This window comes from Oryx dammah, unplaced genomic scaffold (assembly GCF_014754425.2).
Source record: "Oryx dammah isolate SB20612 unplaced genomic scaffold, SCBI_Odam_1.1 HiC_scaffold_7, whole genome shotgun sequence".
Lineage (NCBI taxonomy): Eukaryota > Metazoa > Chordata > Mammalia > Artiodactyla > Bovidae > Oryx > Oryx dammah.
Window position 1 is genome coordinate 32,740,028 of NW_024070191.1, and position 19,669 is coordinate 32,759,696.

The following is a 19,669-nucleotide window of genomic DNA, read 5'->3' on the forward strand; positions in this document are numbered from 1 at the left end:
AAAAAGCCCATCTCATCTCCTTTTCCTGAACTCACTGCCGGGCCAGTTGTGAGACTAGAGCTGGGATGGAGGCTTAGTTTGGGAAGCTGCCCACAGGGACCTCAGCCCACATGATGCACTGTGTGCAGGGAAGCGGGGTGTCTCCCCCACCCCCACTCTTGGGGTCCCTCTGCCACCGTGCTCTTTCCTTCTCCTCTGCCATCTTCTAAAACCTCTTCTTTCCACTGTTTCTCCCTTTCTCATCTCTTCTTTTGCTCTCTCTTTCTAGCTGTGCTGTTCCATCTTCGTCCTGTTTCTCTGCCCACTATATTTTTTGTACCCCATCATTACTTAGTGAGTTACCACCAGATCCCTGACCTGTCTGCCTCCTACCTGAATCGTCTGCCCCACGGCCCAGTTTCTGCCTGACTTTACCTAGAATCTGGGATTTGCTCTTCCCTGGCATCTTGGTGTGTGAGCAGAGTATTTTTTTCCCTTGGGACAGCCTCTCAGCTCCGCAGGGCCCCTTAGAGAGTCCATCATGGCATCATCAACATCCTTAGAATCTGCCTCACCTTTTGGGAATGCGTGTCTCTGCCTGTGGGACGTTCCTCCTGGCCTGGAGGCCTGCGGGTGTGGCATCTCGGCTCCCAGGCTGACCCAGGGTCTGCAGGGCACGGCCCGAAGCCAGCCATCTCTCTGAGCTTAGTCATAGGCTCAGGGCCATGGCGGGTTTGTGTCACTGTGAATTTTGCTTTGTTGAAGCCAATGCCATTCTCTCAATTCATCCCACCCTCTCCTACCCCCACTGTGTCCACAGGTCTGTTTCCTGTGTCTATTCCAGTGGGACCACGGGTGTGTGGTATCTGTCCCCGAGGGTCTGACAGTCGCGTGGGGTTTTCTGCATGTGCTGTGCTCTCAGCTGGGATGTGCCTGCCTGTTGGAGGGCGCTTATCCTCGTGGGGAAGAGAACGGGGCTTTTACATCGGCTAATCAGACAGGAGGAAACCAGAATTGGGGAGGCCCAGGGCGCGGCTTGTCTCAAATCGCTGGACCCTGTTCTGCAATCAGGGGAGCTGTTTGCAAATGGATGTTCTTCTGCTCCCTTACTCTTCCGATGACAAATGGCTTCTGGGAAATAGTGAAGTGAAGGAAGTGAGACGGGGCTGAGGCCTCTGGGGGCTGCTGTCTGCACCTGAATTCCCAGCAGAGTTTATCCAAGTTTTGTACTGGAGCTTAAGTCCTTTCTGGACTTCCCTGGTGGCTCTGTAGTAAAGAAGCCATCTTCTTTGCAGGAGAGGCCGGAGACATGGGTTTGATACCTGGGTCGGGAAGATCCCCTGGAGAAGGGCATGGCAACCACTCCAGTTTTCTTGCTTGGAGAATCCTATGGACAGAGGAGCCTGGCGGGCTATAGACCACAGGGTTGGAAAGAGTTGGACACAACTGAAGTGACTGAGCAGTAATTCCTTTCTGTGATATTTTCTTTACATATAAAGTTGGGTTATGACCTATTTTACAAGGCTTTTCTGAAAGTGATAATAATGCCTAGTGTTTTTCAGTGCTTCATGTCTGCCAAGCATTTCAGTTCAGTTCAGTCTCTCAGTTGTGTCCGACTGTTTGCAGCCCCATGGACTGCAGCACACCAGGCTTCCCTGTCCATCACCAACTCCCGGAGTTTACTCAAACTCATGCTCATCAAGTCGGTGATGCCATCCAACCATCTTGTCTGTCATCCCCTTCTCCTCCTGCCTTCAATCTTTCCCAACATCAGGGTCTTTTCAAATAAGTCAGTTCTTCGCATCAGGTGGCTGAACTATTGGAGCTTCAACATCAGTCCTTTCAATGAACACCCAGGACTGATCTCCTTTAGGATGGACTGGTTGGATCTCCTTGCAGTCCAAGGGACTCTCAAGAGTCTTCTCAACACCACAGTTCAAGAGCATCAATTCTTCGGCTTTCAGCTTTCTTCACAGTCCAACTCTCACATCCATACATGACCACTGGAAAAACCATAGCCTTGACTAAAGGGACCTTTGTTGGCAAAGTGATGTCTGCTTTTCAATATGCTATCTAGGTTGGTCATAACTTTTCTTCCAAGGAGTAAGCGTCTTCTAATTTCATGGCTGCAATCACCATCTGCAGTGATTTTGGAGCCCCCCAAAATAAAGTCTGACACTGTTTCCACAGTTTCCCCATCTATTTGCCATGAAGTGATGGGATCAGATGCTATGATCTTTGTTTCCTGAATGTTGAGCTTTAAGCCAACTTTTTCACTCTCCTCACTCTCCTCTTTCACTTTCATCAAGAGGCTTTTTAGTTCCTCCTCACTTTCTGCCATAAGGGTCCCATTACTGTCCCCGTTTTACAGAGGCAGAAACTGAGGCCTGGAAAGGTTAGACAGTTTGTGGCCACACAGTCAGTAAGGGGCCAGAACTGGGCATAGAACTCAGGTCCCTGACCCAGAGTCTGGGCTTACATTCTCTGTGTGAAGATGCTTCGCACTCTGCCTGGCACATAGTAGAGCCTCAGGGAAGTTAGTTGAATACACGTTAATGGATTTTGATGACCATTTGTGGAACAGAGTTGGTGGACGTTTCCGGAGTCTGGTTGGGGTGGGATGTCCGGGGCCCTGGGGAAGAAGGATGCCCGTGGGAGAGGGTGCCGGCCTCCCTGCTGGCAGAGGTGAGTCAGCCAGAGCGAGGCACCCGCTTCGCCCTTCTTCTCACAGCCTCTCCCTCCCGCCACGCAGGGTGATGTGAGCAGAGCCCAGGAATGCCTTATGTGGATCGGCAGAACCGAATCTGTGGGTTTCTGGACATCGAGGAGAATGAGAACAGCGGCAAGTTTCTGCGGAGGTACTTTATTCTGGACACGCAGGCCAACTGCCTGCTCTGGTACATGGACAACCCCCAGGTGAGAGGTGGCATGGGAGGGCACAGGTGGCTGCCCGGTCATCACTGGGGGGGTCCTCTCTCTTGGGCAGTACAGCCTACTGGTCGGAAGGGAGGAGAGAAATCCCACAACACACACACACACAACATACACACATACAACACACACAACATATGCATATAACACACACAATGCACATGCAACACAACACAGACAACACACAAGTAACACAACACACATGTAACATGCAACATACAACATGCAAGTGCAACACACAACACACACAAATAACACAACACATGTAACACACACAACACCACACACAACATATAAATACAACACACACAACATGCACACATAACACAATACACAACACACACAACATACAAATACAACGCACCACACACCACACAATACACACAACACATATGTAACACACAACACACAAAACACACACACACAAGACATACAATGTATACACACAACACAAGCACCACACACACACACCACATACAATGTACACACACAAAACACATCACATATATCACACACAACACACACAACATACACACAACAAACTCCACACAAACATACAGATACAATACACACAACACACAACACACGCAACAGACACATGCAACACACAACACATATCGCACACACAACACGCACACACACATACATGCACAAGAAGCCACCCCAGATTGTAGAAAAGGAAGCTCGTCTCTCCTGCCCTCTGGGGATCTGGTGTCTTTTCTCACCATCAGTAACTTTTTAAAATGTCAATATATTTTATTTAATTATAACTCTATATAGTTTAGTTTTTAATGACGGCTATCATTACAACTGGCTTGCAGATTTCCAGAAATGTAACAGCTGACTCCCGTGAGCCAGTGTGAACTGACTCTGTCACAACTATGAAGTAGGTATTGTTATCATCTGTTTTACAGATGAGAAGATAGAGCTTCAGAGAGATTATCTGCTCTTTTAAAAAATCAGTCTCTATTAGAGTATAGCTGCTTTACAACGTTTCTCAGTTTCTGTTGTACAGCAAAGTGAACCAGCCGTACAAATACCTGTGTCCCCTTTCTTGCATTTCCTTCCCATTTAGGTCGCCACAGAGCATTGAGTTGTGGTCCAGTGGTTAAAACTCCGAGCTACCAATGCAGGGGGGTGCAGGTTCAATCCCGGCTGGGGAACTAAGATCTAGCATGCCGTGCAGTACAGCCAAAAGATTAAAAAAATTTTTTAAATTAAGTTAAATTAAAATTTAAAAAAGAGAAAGGATGCAGGAATTTCACCCTTGCAGAAGTCCAGCAGAGGCTGACAGGGCTGGATGCTGGCTCTGGGCAGCGTTTCCTCTTTCCTCTCGGCAGGGCTGAGTCTCATGGCCACTCCCGTTCTTCCAGTCTGGGGCCCCGCCCTGGCAGAGAATGTGACCTGGCTCCCTGAACTGGACAAAGGTTGGACCTGTTTGGATCCTGGGTGGGAGGTGACTCTGGGGGCCACCCAGTTTGCCACAGATGAGAAACGGAGGCTCACATTGGGACTGCCTTTGGCAAGCACACAGCGGAACTGGGTGCCTGGCTCGGGGTTCCATGGGGGTCAGGCACCGAGACGGCGCCTGAGGCTCTTTAGTGCTATGCCCGGAATCCCTCGAGTCATCACTAGTCTGGGAAAAAGTTGCCCTGCTCCTGACTGGGGATCTCGGGTCTTTTTTTTCTGGCCCTGTGAGTGCTCTTGGCTCTTTCCTTCCTGCTGTCCTGGATGGGATGGAGCCCCAGAGCCTGGCATGGCCCCCAGACCCGGCAAGGTCATGGGTCACGGCCGTGTTGGGGTTGGGGGCTGGCATACGGCTGAGGGTCGGCTCTCGTTCAGAGATTTGGGAAGAGGAGAGGCTGAGTGTTAGGGGAGGGCTTTGTGCCGTAAGATGTGAAAGTGCAAGATCTCTGAGGGCTCACCCACTAGAGACCTGTGTCCTGTGGATCCGATGGCTGAGAGAAAACGCTATAGATACGGACAGCCTACTCAGGTCACTGGCACCAACTGCCTTCTCCCGGAAAGTTATTGTTGTTGCTCGGTCACTCAGTCGTGTCCGACTCTTTTGCAGCCCCATGGACTGTAACCCGCCAGGCTCCTCTGCCCATGGGGCTTCCTAGGCAAGAATACTGGAGTGGGTTGCCATTTCTTCCTCCAGAGGATCTTCTTGACCCAGGCATCAAACCTGTGTCTTCTGGCCTTGGCAGGCAGATTCTTAACCGCTGAGCCACCTGGGAAGCCCCTTTCAGGGAAAGACTTAAATAGAAGCCCCGTGGTTCACCCACATCCCTGGTAGCCCTTCTGTGGGCGTCTTTCACTTAAAATGCTGAGCGTGCAGAGTGAAACCCACACACAATCTCTCCCATTCTGGGCGGACCGGGAATGCTGGCCTCCTAGGATGTGTTGGTCTTGGGTTTGCCTTCGGGCTCCGCTGCACCATTTTCCTGGCATTGCTCTGCACGGGTGCCCACGGCTGGGGCAACATGTCCGCTGGGAAAGGAAGTAGCATTTAAGGTGCTCCCCACCATGAGAGGGATTGCAATCAAGTTTTGGATGCCAGTAGACTTGGCTTCTGACGGGCCAGGCCTGAGCCCTGGGCTGGGGTCTCTGGGTCTTATCCTTCCCCTTTTCTCTCTTTGTGTACCTTCTGCTCACCTGTCTTATTAGCTCAGGGGATTAGCTCTTGCTTTCTACTAGGACTGTTTTTAACCCAAATTCATGTGCTTGGGTGGGAGGGAGGCTCAAGAGGGAGGGACTATATGTATGCTTATAGCTGATCCATGTTGTTGTATGGCGGAAACCAACACACCATTGTAAAGCAATTATCCTCCAATTAAAAACAAATGAGAAAAAAAATTCAGGTGCTGGGGGAATCCTGCCCAGCTCTCTTCCCCTGAGAGTGGATGGATCACCCAGGACCACCGGGTCAACCTCTCAGATCTGGACTGTTACCAGTGCTCAAGAGTTCCCTGGCTCTGTGCTGCCCTCTGATCGGCTGTCTGTGGTTCTAGAAGCTGCAGTTCCCTGGGATGCTATGCCTCGGGCCTCCTTGCCGGGGTCTCTGGGGTCCACCTCTGAGGCTCTTTCCATCCTGCCCAGGGCAGCCTCCTGAGCCTCTCTGACCCTCTGCACTGTCAGGATGCTCTCTGTGCTACAGCCTTCTTCGAGTCTGGATTACAAATAGAGCTTGTGGTCCCTGCTCGGGATTCTTTACATTTTCCGTGGAAGCAGAGGTTTCAGCTGGCTGGCAGATGCCTAAAAAAGGAGAGACTTTCTGTGACATAGCAATAGTTCAGAACATCGTACTTCAGATGTTAGCTTTAGCCCTTCATTTGTGTTAATGGCCAGACAGCTATCCTCTCTAAAAGCTAGATCTTTCTGTAAGCTGTAAAATGGTAGAGTGAGCATTTATTGCTATGTGCCAGGCACTATTCTAAAGACTTCTTTGGGTTTTTTTTTTTTTTTTCCTTTGCGTATATGCATGATTTGGGGCTTCCCTGGTGGCTCAGACGTAAAGAATCCATCTGAATACAGGAGACCTAGGTTTGATCCCTGGGCCGAGAACATGGTCTGGAGAAGGGAATGGCTACCCACTCCAGTGTTCTTGCCTGGAGAATTCCATGGACAGAGGAGCCTGGTGGACTACATGTAGACCATGGGGTCACAAAGGGTCAGACACAACTGAGCAACTGACATGTAAATACATGATTTTATTGCATAATAGTTTGTAGAGATTTTGGATACAAGTACTCTAGGACCTTTTCCAACAGTAATATTTAGAAAAATGTTTTTATTGTCTTTGTCTCACTCTCAGACTTATACTTTTATTTTTTATTTAAATTTTATTGGCGTATAATTGATTTATAATGTTATGTTAGTTTCAGGTGTATAGCAAAGCGAGTCAGTTATATATATATATATATATATATATACACACATGTATCCACTCTTTTTTAAGATTCTTCTTCCATACAGGGTCGTTGGGTTTTCATTTCATTCTGACAGGTCTAGTTGGCAGGCATCACTATCCTCATTCTAACGGTGGGGTGGGTGAGGCAGAAAGGGGAGGAAGTTTGCCCGTGGTTGTGTCATAAGGAAGTGGCTGAGCCGGGGTCCTAACCCCGGCTATCTGACACCAGCTCCCCTGCTCTTATGGCCGAGGCAGTCACCTTAGTGTTGCTTGGGAGGAAGGAGAGCTTGCAAACGTGAGTCTCTGATTGAGATAAAGAAGCCAGGACACTCTCAGGGCTGGGAGGTCTTAGAGGGCGTGTGCTTGTCTGGCTTTTGATCCCCAGTGTCCAGTATTTGATAAATGTGAGCTCATTGAATGAATGAATGAATGAACGAGGCTGTTAAAGAGATGCCTTTGTGAAATGGAGAGTGTCCAACATGGCTCTCCTGGGCCTGGGACAAGAGCCTGTACCAAGCGAAAGCCCTGCAGAGTGAGGTGAAGCAGAGAGCAGGGGGTCAGAGAGAGGGGTGGACACTCACTCCAGTGTCTACCCTCTTCACCTGTTTAAACAATATTAATTTGGCTGCATGAGATCTTTCAGTTGCGGCATGCGGGCTCTGAGTTGTGGCATGCAGGATCTAGTTCCCTGCCCAGGGACAGAACCCAGGCTCTCTGCGTTGGGAGCTCAGAGTTTTAACCACTGGACCACCAAGGACCACCACTGGTCCCTGTATTCTTCACCTTTGTCTCCCTCTTTCCTCCTGATACATGTGCTCAACCCCATGCTGATGTGGAGGAGATGATGTGGAGGGGAATTCAGAGAGGTCTTTGCCACCAGAAAACTTCAGATTTTGTTGGCAAAATGAAAACAGCATACATAGAACTACAGTGGTCAAAATGCCAGTCCGTCTTTACAACAGGTAGCATGTCATCAGACTTCCCTGGTGACTTAGATGGTAAAGAATCTGCCTGCAATGAAAGAGACCTGGGTTCCATCGCTGGGTTAGAAAGATCCCCTGGAGAAGGCAACCCACTCCAATATCCTTGCCTGGAGAATTCCATGGACAGAGGAGCCTGGCGAGCTATATAGTCCATGGAGTTGCAAAGAGTCGGACACAACTGAGTTACCAACACACACACACACACACACACACACACACACCCCATGTTGTTAAAGTGAACAGCCCAGATGCCACTAGTTTGGGTGCAGGAGAAGGAGTTGCAGTTTTCCTCTGTGCTGCTGGTCCAGGGAAGATGGAGGGCCTGGAGGTGGAGTCTCAGATGAAACGTTCCCAGACCTGGGAGATGAGGGATCAAGCATCAGGTTCTGACTCTGGCCCTGAGGTGTTTTGTCTGTTAGGCAAGTCATCGTGGGCCCTTTGGGTGATCCTTAACCCGGCCTTTCACCCTTCCATTTCCTAAGGGACTGAGACTAGAGTGGGATCTTTGAAATTCAGCATCATTATTTATCACATATTTGCTAAATATGCCCCATATGCCAGGCACCAGCCTAGATGCTGACGCTGCAACAGTGCCTAAGACAGAGTCTGGGCCTTTTGTGCAGCTTGCACTGTAGGTGAGGAGACAGAGGATTAGATAAAATTGAGGCAGGGAGAAAACTGCTGGGCCCCCCTTCATGGAGGGGTGGCTTAGATCCAGGTCTGCAAGGATGAGTGAGGTTAGAGTCGTAATTGCTACAGGTGATGCACATTTGTTGTGCATTTTGCAGGTTGAAGTGTTTTCACTTAACAGTAGCCTGGAGCGCTGCAGTCCATGGGGTCGCAAAGAGTTAGACACGACTTAGCGACTGAACAGCAACAATCTCGTTTGATTGCTGTGCACCCTGTCTGGAGCAGAGCCGAAGTGGATAAGGAAACAAGGGGAAAAGGAAACAGCGCCACTATAGAGGTGGCACCCAGGAGGAAAGGCGAGCTTGCCTGCCTCAAGGGTTTTCAGGGTTCTGAGTTCCCCAGAAGACCAGGACTCGCCGAAGCTAGGATTCGTGGCAAGCTCTTTATTAAGAAGAGAGCTGGCAACAGGACAGGGAATGGGAGGGAGCAGATAGGGCCAGCTCTCCCGCAGAAGTTGGCAAACAATGGGCTTAGCCTTATGCTCTGGGGGACTCGAAGTTGTCCCAAGGGGGCTGGCTTCCGCATCCCCCAGGGTGGACTGTCAGGGTTCCGGCCCTCCGCAGGTGGACGGAATGGATTCAGTAGCTGAGGACAGCCCTCAGATGCAAAACAGAGATAGGAGGCCATCGCCGCATCTGCTGGGGAGGGTTGGTCGTGGGTGTGTGTTCGGCGGGTATGGGTGCCAGACCAGGTACAGCCTTGAGTGCCTGATAAAGAGTCTAGAATCTGTGTGCTGAAGTATGTAATCAAGTTGCTTTTAACTCCAGACAGAGGTGGCACCAAACAGGTAGAGGATGAAACCCATTAGTTCTAAAGGACCCTATAAATGGAAAGTTTTAATATTATTGATTATGGCCCCTGACTTGGTTCATGCATTTAAAAATCAATCTGCTGACAACGTCAAGGATACAGATAATGCCTGAATAGGGACAGACATTGGCTGGATTTCCTGTCAAACATTACAGTGAAGTCATGGCAGGTGTATTTTACTTTAACGTTGATCCCTATCATGACAGAAAAGGAGAAGTTCCTTCGTTAGGCTGCTCTACTCTATTACCGACTGAGTAACCAGCTCTGTTTCAGTTGCATGGCAACACTTACATTCTGCTCTTGTGATGGCCATTTGGATAAGTAATTGGGAGACTAAATTATATGGCCCCAAACAAAGGATAAATTGAAGCATGAAAACAGTATTATTGCACTTAGGCAGTTGTTCTTGTCAGATTTACTCCATAGATTGTGTTTTCTCTCTTTTGCCAAAAAATAGGCAGATGCTTTTATTTTCCAAAGGCCATGATGTGAATTGTGGATCACCATAGTATCCAAAAAGATGACATCTCTCCTGGTAACTCTTGGACCCTGATAAAAGCCCTTTGCTGTTTTGTTTTTTTTTTTTTTTTTTTCTGAAGCTGAAAGCAGTTCTTTCCTTTGAAAGGGACGGAGAGCTTTAGCTGTATTGACATAAAGATGGATATTTGGCAGCATTTTAGTAGAAATAATATGAAAGAGTGGTAGAAAATGATATTAACATGTACCATGGCATGAACAATAATTTTGTCCTAAAGGCTAGGCAAACATGGCCATGTTTAAAAACTTGTGCTTTCTGTATCAGAATCCTCCTTGAGCAAAATTTCGCTGAAATCCAACAATATTCAAAAGATTTTGGGGGAGTATACTATTTTATTAACATTTAATTTCTTTACCGAGAGTTCAAGTATGTACTCACCTTATATTCAGATTTTTGAAATGAAGGTAAAATGGAGCAACAGCTTTAAGGTTGCGGTGTGTTGAACGCCGCATAGCATACTCACCAAGGACGCAATCTAGGGGAGTGCTGTAACTATGCACTTAGGAGCCCAAGTACAGGGAACAGCCCTGGAATCTGAGGAAAAATCCACCATTCAAGACTGAACAGAGGCCCTTGGTTGCTAACAGAGTCTCTCCTTGACTTCAGATTTGACACAAACCGAGGGAGTCTGTCAGGGTACAAAACCCACTGGATTCAGGACAAGCAGTAAAGGACAGATTGATTCATGCCAGTCCGGATTGAGGGGGTGCCTGGGGGCTAGGAAACGTTGCAGTTCAAGGCCGGGAATGGTAGATGGGAACAGCCGTTCTTCTGAGCATTGCTCTTTCAAACAAGTTCGAACAATGTTTAAAAGATTTTGGGGAAATTCGCTGGCTGTCCAGTGGTTAGGACTCAGTACTTTCACTGCTGTGGGCCCGGGTTTGATCCCTTGTAGGGGAACTAGGGTCCCTCCAGGGATTTTACGTGGCTTGGCCAAAGACTTTTGCACGATATGCTGAACCTATGAAAATGCCAAGAACCAGAAAGATAACTTGCTTTTAAAAATGGTCAGTACACACACATGGTATATAATTCAAAATCTGGGAGAACTGATTTAGTGACCAGTTTCTCCCTCCCACTCCTGGCCCCCAGTCACGTGTCCCTCTCACCAGAGGCGGCCAGTGTTTCCACGTTCTTGTATGTCTGTTGAGAAATATTCTCAGCATATAACTTTCGTGGTGTAACTTTAACATCTGCAGAAATTTGGGGGACAGAGTGTTTTTAATGCATGGATTTTATGTAATTGGTATATTAACTATCCATGTAAACACATGATTTAAAGGGTTAAGTGGAATTTCTGGCATGCTTTTGTCCATTCTGGGTTAGAGTAAGAATGCAGAATTCCTTTGGGGAAAAAAAAATTCCCCAAAGAAGATTTCAAGCAACGGATCTCGCTTTTTTCCCCCCCCACCAAAAAGCAAATTCTGCTTAGGGTAAATTATTAAGAAGTTGATGTTTTAAGAATTAAAATAGTGTAGGGACTTTTTGAGACTTAGCATAGAATACTGTAAGTGCTCTATGTGCTTTCTTTGTTAATGTTAGTCATTTAGAAAGCTTCTTGTTTTTATAACAAGATGTGCTTTGTTTAAATTAAAAAGAAGTAAAAACTGAGAAGCACTTTGGGACAATCGTGTTAGTCGTTTGCATTCAATTCAGTTCAGTTGCTCAGTTGTGTCTGGCTCTTTGCAACCCCATGGACTGCAGCACACCAGGCTTCCCTGTCCATCACCAATTCCCGAAGCCTGCTAAAACTCATGCCCATCCAGTCAGTGATGCCATCCAACCATCTCATCCTCTATCGTCCCCTTCTCCTCCCGCCCTCAATCTTTCCCAGCATCAGGATCTTTTCGAATGAGTCAGCTTTTTGCATCAGGTGGCCAAAATATTGGAGTTTCAGCTTCAACATCAGTCCTTCCAGTGAATATTCAGGACTGATTTCCTTTAGGATGGACTGGTTGGATCTCCTTGCTGTCCAAGGGACTCTCAAGAGTCTTTTCCAACACCACAGTTCAAAAGCATCAATTCTTCGGTGCTCAGCTTTCTTTATAGTCCAACTCTCATGTCCATACATGACTACTGGAAAAAGCATAGGTTTGACTAGATGGACCTTTGTTGGCAAAGTAATGTCTTTGCTTTTTAATATGCTGTCTAGGTTGGTCATAGCTTTTCTTCCAAGGAGCAGGCGTCTTTTAATTTCATGGCTGCAGCCACCATCTGCAGTGATTTTGGAGCCCCAAAAATAAAGTCTGTCACTGTTTCCATATCTGTTTGCCATGAAGTGATGGGACTGGATGCCATGATCTTAGTTTTCTGAATGTTGAGTTTTAAGCCAACTTTTTCACTCTCTTCTTTCACTTTCGTCAAGAGGTTCTTTAGTTCTTCGCTTTCTGCCATAAGGATGGTGCCATCTATGTATCTGAGGTTATTGATATTTCTCCCTGCAGTCTTGATTCCAGCTTGTGCTTCATCCAGCCCAGCATTTTGCATGATATACTCTGCCTATAAGTTAAATAAGCAGGGTGACAATATACAGCCAATATACTCCTTTCCCTGTTTAGAACCAGTCTGTTGTTCCATGTCCAGTTCTAACTGTTGCTTCTTTACCTGCTTACAGATTTCTCAGGAGGCAGGTCAGGTGGTCTGGTATTCCCATCTCTATAAGAATTTTCCACAGTTTGTTGTGATCCACACAGTCAAAGGCTTTGGCCTGGCCAATAAAGCAGAAGTAGATGTTTTCCTGGAACTCTCTTGCATTTTTTGATGATCCAACGGATATTGGCAGTTTGATCTCTGGTTCCAAAGAATGTTCAAACTACTGCACAATTGCGCTCATCTCACATGGTAGCAAAGTAGTTTGCATTTAGCAACTGAAGAGACAGAAGATATGAAGCTTAACAGAGGTTTTACTAGTGTAGAACCGTGGTGATGACTGTTCTTAGTTTTCTTAAAATTTGTTTTTGGTTATATTGTTGTCAGGTTTTGCTTTAGATTGCTTTAGATTCAGCATTTGTTTAGTGTATCTGTTGTATACATCTGTTGTTTTATATATATGTTTATTTATATACAAACAAGTTATATTTTTTATTATTTTTTAAAATGCCTCTAACACAAAGCAGGTGATTTCGCATTTGTGAGAAGTGCTGCATATCAGATTTTGCTTCAGAATCCATTGTGTTAGTTACATCAGCCAAGCACAGGACAACTTGATGAACTCATTAAGCTGTGTGTTAGGAAAAAAACATCCCCGTTTCTGAGCCTCTGTTACCTCTAGCTCTGACATTGTTGCTGTGAAGATAAATGAATAGGAGAGTGCTCCGACAAACTCTAAAGTACTACTTTAGAGATGCTACTTGTTCAAGTTTGTTCTGCCAGTGACGTCAGGATGTACAGGGAAGTGGGAGGGCCTGGAATTGAGGATAACAGTGAGGAATTTGTCCTAAACCTTCCTGCGGTGTCTGAGGGGGTGGTGTAGGGGCACCAGAGAGGAGGGGTCAGATCTGAAGGCTGTCTGAAGCAAGTCGGTGGCAAGCTTGGTGACTGACCCAAGGGTGAAGTAGAACAGTCAGCGGTATGCTACCCAGTTGAGTGGGGGAGAATGTGGAGTGGTTGATGGATGTGAGGAAGTTGGGAAGAGAACCATTTAGAGGGAGAGGGGGTGTGATGATGGAGTTTGAGGCAAATGGGCTGGAGGCTGAGTTGAGCAAAGGGACAAGGAGATGGCTTGTCGAGTTGAAGGTTTTGGCACCATGTCCGTGGCCATCAGTTGGCGTCTTGGAGCTTGAACTTGTCCAGGGGATTAAATAGAGCCCAGGCCTTCGACCAAGTCTGAGGTCACTATGACCAGCCTTGGAAGAGGGAAGTGAGGAGCTGGGGGTTGTGGTGGCCAAGAGACTGATGCTTCATGACGTCCATCCTGGCTGAACCGGGGCTGGCGTGTGTCCACTAGAAAGAGACCGCCAGATAAGAGCATGAAAGCCTTACCCCAGTGCAGCCATTTATGACACATGATTGACTTTTTAGTTTATTTTTACTATTTTTTAAAATTCAAATTTACCTATTTTTAAATGGAGGATAATTGCTTTACAATATTGTGTTGGTTTCTGCTGTATATCATCATGAATCAGCCTTAGGTGTGCATATGTCCCCTCCCTTTAGGACTGACTTTTTAAAAAATGCTTATTTGGTTGCACTGGGTCTCAGCTATGACATGTGGGATCTAGTTCCCTGACCAGGGCTCAAACCCGGGCTCCCTGCATTGGGAGCTCACAATCTTAGCCACTGGACTACCAGGGAAGTTCCAGGAGTGACTTTTCTTGAAGGGAAAGATTGAATGCATATTTGACCTGGAGAATGGAGAGAGTAGCTTTTCACCTTTCCTCACAGTGTTCTCGTTTGGGCTTCCCTGATGGCTCAAACGGTAAAGAATCCACCTGTAATGCAAGACATGCAGGTTTGATCCCTGGGTCGGGAAGATCCCCTGGAGGAGGGTGTGGCAACCCACTCCAGTATTCTTGCCTGGAGAATCCCATGGACAGAGGAGCCTGGTGGGCTATAGTCCATGCGGTTGCAAAGAATCGGACAGGACTGAGTATCTAAGTCAAATTGGTACCAGCAGCTGGAGCTCCTGAGTGAGGGGAAGACATGTGTTGGTCTCAGAGCATCTGGTAGAGCATCTGGTAAAGCCTCGCCCACCCACCTACCCACCCAGAGCTTGGGAGTATCTTGCTTACTTGCCTTTGGGTCATTCTCATGCCAGGCCAAGGCTGGGATGTGGACAGAGGGCATTAGGGTCTCCCCTCCCTCCGTTCCCATCACACCACCCTGCTTACTTAGCAAGTCTTGCTGTTCCGAGTGTCTGTGTCTGGCCTTGGCTGCTGGTGTTTCGAGTTGTGGTTTCAGTCCGTGGGCGGCCTTGGTGGCTCGTGCCGTGGCTGTGGAATTCATGTCCACCCCTTCCTCCTCCATAGGTAACCTTGGGCCAGCTGGTCCTGTCTGCCAGGCACTCGGGAAGCACAGAAGAGACAGCGAGACTGGCCAGCATCTCTCCTTCCCCCTGCTCACTCTCTGAATCCTGGTCTTTTGGAGTTTGGCATCCAAGAGCCGGTTTGACTAGTTCCTGCCCTGCCCAGTTTGGGCAGCTGTTTAGGGCCTCTTGGTATAACCCTGCTGGTCCTGCTCTTGTGTTTACCTTTCGGTGATAATCAACTTGTAGATGCTGAGCAGGTCCTGGTCGATGTGAAGAACTGTCTCATGGGAGGTGACCTGGTATAAAAGATGGTGCATGGGATTTGAGAACCAGGCAGGGTTGGGTTGGAATCTACACGAGACTATTGTGGGACCTGGTTAGCAACTTGCTTCACCTGCTCCATCCTGAGTTTCCTCATCTGTGAAATGGGGTTGTCAGGGTGAAGTGAAGTGACCTCGCACAGCAAGCCTGGTGCATAACAGACTCAAAATATTTGTCAGTTTTGCCTTCCTTTCTCTGGCTGTGCTTGACCCCAGGAGTAAGGGGCTCTGTCTGTTTGTCTTCACTTGACTCTTTGGGGAAGTCATTTCCCCAAGGTGAGGCTTGGAGGGCTCCTGGTAAATGACCAGGCAGCCACAGAACCTTCTAGCGCTGATGTTCCCTGAATTTAGGAATCTGGAGATGGGTCTTCTGGTCATTTCTGTGTTTCCGTTACTCTCACTGATTTTTCTCTTTCGAGAAGAATCAGCATTGCTTCTAGAAAAAAAGGCTCCCCTGGGAGGTACACCCCCATCTCTGTGGGCACCTCCATTCCTTCCTTGGTGTTCAGCCTCCCGCTTCCCACTCTTGGTAGTGGGCGCTCCCTTTGGGACCTTGGTGGCAGGAGAACCCTTGAGCAGAGAGCAGAGGTTGGCGGCGTCTTCATGAAACCATCTGGCTTCAGTAGGAATGTGCCCTGTGCCCTACATTGTTCCAGAAAATTCAGAAACCCCAGAAATGTACAAGCTGCTCCTGACTCCCAAACACCCAGTGGGGCCCTGGGATCTACCCCCAACCCCACTCTGCCTGCGGCCCCGGCTTCTTCCTCTTCCCTCTTGGTGCTGCTGCAGCCACAGGGTGACTCTCTGGGCCAGCTGGGTGTGGCCTCTCTCCCCAGCTGCCTGGGCTCCAGCGCAGAGTCAGCAGGCTGGGTGGTGTCCCCAGCAGGGGTGGGGTTGGGGAGGAGGAGGGGGTACTCAGACCTGGCCTTGTGGTGGGATCTCCTGCGAGCTTAGAAACCTGTTGCTACCAGGGCCCCTACCCTTTATGTTAAAACCCTGGGAGGAAGCGCAGGCATTGAAGTGAAAGTTGCTTAGTCGTGTCCGATTCTTTGTGACACCCTGGACTATACAGTCCATGGGATTCTCCAGGCCTGAATACCAGAGTGGGTAGCCTTACCATTCTCCAGGGGATCTTCCCAACCCAGGGATTGAACCCAGGTCTCCCACATGGCAGGCAGATTCTTTGCCAGCTGAGCCACAAGCGTGGGCATTACTTGTGGACAAATCTCCCCAGCTGATCCACACAGGCAGCCTCCCCATCAGCCTCTGTCTTTACTCCTGTCTGCTCAGAGGCCCCTGGTCCCCTCCCTAGTTCCTTCCTCAGCTCCTTCCCCCAGGTCCTTGACTCCCTTCTACTCCGGGCTGTCTCCTTTCATACTTCCTGCACCCAGTTCCTATCCACAGGAACCGCCCCCACCCCGCCCCCCGCCCAGGACCGGGGAACTGTAGACTCAAGTGACACCTGAGTTCGAACTTGAACTTGTCTTCCTAAGGACACAGTGTTTCCCAGTGGAGAGAAGCTGTTCAGGTCATCTAGTGTCATATGAGTGTGTGCGTGCCTGCTCAATTGCTCGGTTGTGTCTGACTCTTTGCGACCCCATGGACTGTAGCCCACCAGGCTCCTTTGTCCATGGGATTCTCCAGGCAGGAATACAGGAGTGGGTTGCCATTTCCTCCTCCAGGGGATCTTCCCAATTTAAGGGCTGGTTTGGGAACTTAACCACCATGCAAATTGTGTTTTCATTTAAAAATCAAAGAGTCTCCTGGGTAGAGGAAGAAGATTCTACTCTTGTCCTCAGTGTGCTTAAAATCTAGCAAGAAGAGACTTAAAGGCATAGTAAAATACCCTCCAGTATAAAACTCAGGGCTGGGGGATTCCGTGGTGGGCTGGTGGTTAATTCAGTGCGTCCACTGCCGGGGGCACAGGTTCTATCTCTGATTGAGGAGGAACTAAGATCCCTCAAGCCACCAGGCATAGCCAAAAAAAAAAAAAAAAAAAAATCCAGGGCTAGATTTTTGTCCTGTAAACCAATTGTTCTCAAACTTGGGCCCATTGAGGGATCACTTGGGGACATTTAAAAAATGTGAATGTTCTGGGAATTCCTTTGGTGGTCTAGTGGGCTGTCACTGCTGAGGGCCTGGGGTTGAGTTCCTGGTTGGGGAACCAAAATCCAACAAGCCATGTGGCAAACAACTCCGGCACGTTCTGACTGCTTTCCAGTTGATTCTGATTCAGTGTTTTTTGGGTGGGTCTTTTAATCAAGCTCCCCAGGAGAGGGTGATGTGCATGAATTCAGGGAGGGGGCGGGCAGGCTGCTGTCAGACGATGCTGGGTTGCGCTGCACTGTGGCTTCGTGAAGGTGGGGCCTCCTGAACGTCCCCTGGAGGAGACGGTGCGTCCCCAGGTGGGCTCTGACACCCGGCCCTCCCCAGGTGCAGGCTCCAGCGTTCCTGCCCTGACATCTGGCTGCTCAGCTCCGGCAGCTGGCACAGTCCTCCTGGACCTGGAAGTGTCCGGCCTGGAGCTGCCACTCTGGCAGTGAGCTGTCACTGTTCATCTCCGAGGTCCGGCGATTGGAGCAGACACTGCGCCGTCAGTCTGGATCAAGCCTCGGTGATCCTGGGTGATCCTGTTTTCCCCCCGTCACTCACTTCCCCCTGGGTGAGGAGCACAGTTGGGGGTGGAGCAGGGGGGGAACTGCGTTTTCAGACATGCGTCAGATTTTCCTGGCCTCTGGTGGTGCAGGGAGGTGCCTGTGATCCTAGGAGCAGGCAGGCAGAGGGAGGACCGTGGTGAGGGGCTGGGGACACCTCCACCCTGGCCTCGCTGGGCTGAGAGAACGACTGTGTCCTCTTCAAAGCCAGAGAGCTGAGGGCAGCCGGGGCTGAGGGTGGACCGCCCTCCCTCCGGAGGGAGATGAAGTCGTTGCAGTGGGATGGGTTCATATCTGGCAGGACGTGTGGGTTTGTGTCTTGAGTGGCTCCTCAAATCCCACTTGATCGCTCGTAATTCCAGCTAGGGCTCTGGAGGCCTCCGGCTGTGGTCTGGGGTGAGGAGACTGAGTTGGGCAAGAACGGCTCCGAGACTTGGCGTCTGTGTCTGGCAATTAGCGCCGCTGGTCGGGGATGGAAGCTGCCCTGGGCTGGGCTCCACTGTTTACCCTTATGTAACTCTCACAACCAGCCCAGGAAACAGGGCTGATGAGCCCCGTCTTCTAGGTAGAGGAACTTGCCTGCGGGCCTAGGACAGTGATGTCTCAGCTAGAATTCCAGCCACTTAAGTTAGACATGGCAGTGTGCTGCTTCTAGGGCTTCGGGTGGAAGTCAGGAGACGCCGAGCCAGGTGTGTGACCTCGGGCAGATCCCCTCAACACACAACTCACTGCCCTCAAGTATGCAACAGGGGCTGGGGCTGGGCCAGGCGGCCAGTGTCCACAGTGGCGGGTGGCGGTGTGTCCCCGGGGCTGTGCAGATGCAGCCAGCTGTGGGCAGCCTCTTTCTGCAGAGCTGTCTGCCTTGGGTGGTTCACAGCCTTCTCAGAGACACTTGTCAGCTGCTCACTGGCCTTTTGGGGTGCTGTGTTTCCTTTTTGGAATCAGATTTAGGGGGTATAGATTTCCCTGGTGGCTCAGACGGTAAAGAATCTGCCTGCAATGTGGGAGATCTGGGTTCGATCCCTGGGTGGGGAAGATCCCTTGGAGGAGGGCATGGCTATCCACTCCAGTGTTCTTGCCCAGAGAATCCCATGGACAGAGAAACCTGGAGAGGCTACAGTCCATGGTGTTGCAAAGAGTCAGACACGACTGAGCGACTGACACTTAGGGGTACTAGGCGACTGACACTTAGGGGTACTAGGCCTATCTGTTGTTACCCAATAGAGAGTTTTCTTTTAAAAAAAAACCCAACAAAACAATGCAGTCACTATGTAGTTTAAAATATGCCTAAATCCAGTCATCCATATTCAAAATGCTGATTCGGATACTCAAGGGCAGCTTTTAGATTTATGGCCTCATTTGCAAAAGAGAGGAGATATCCTTTCTGGATCTCTTTCTCTAAATTTTTAGGGCTCTGAGAATCCTTTTATCGCGGTTTTATCTCCATCCATTTTATTTTCTTATGAATAGGAAGCTTCACACACTGCCTTACTTCAGGTGATGCCTGTGAATTTAGGCTGTTGGACTTGGAAGGACTCTTCCCTGCTATCTAAGATATTTCTTAGGGGCAGTCTCCTGGAATGACACGTCATCCCACTGTTGACCCTTTAGGAAATTTACTAGATAGTGAAGGACCGGGAAGCCTGGCGTGCTGCTGTCCATGGGGTTGCAAAGAGTCGGACATGACTGAGTGATTGAACAGTGATCTGCAACCATTATCCTAGATTTGCCTTTGTTTATTGCTTTGAGATGACCCCAGGTCTTCAAAATAGGGGCTCCCAGGTTATTCTTTGAGGCTTACGGCAATAGTTTAAGAGGTCACCAGGAGCTGAGGTCCCGTGGGAGTGGATTTGCCAAGTTATATGCGAGAAACTCCACAGCTGTG

General features: G+C 48.9%; 1 protein-coding gene across 2 annotated transcripts in view; it reads left to right on the plus strand.

Moving 5' to 3' along the window:
- PLEKHA2 (pleckstrin homology domain containing A2) overlaps positions 1 to 19,669 on the plus strand; it is a 65,124-nt gene that overhangs the window by 10,845 nt on the left and 34,610 nt on the right. For both annotated transcript variants that reach the window (XM_040242979.1, XM_040242980.1), the window contains exon 2: positions 2,732 to 2,895. In XM_040242979.1, the coding sequence (XP_040098913.1) occupies positions 2,755 to 2,895 (141 nt within the window). In that variant the 5' untranslated portion in view covers positions 2,732 to 2,754. The remainder of the gene's footprint in view (positions 1 to 2,731; positions 2,896 to 19,669) is intronic.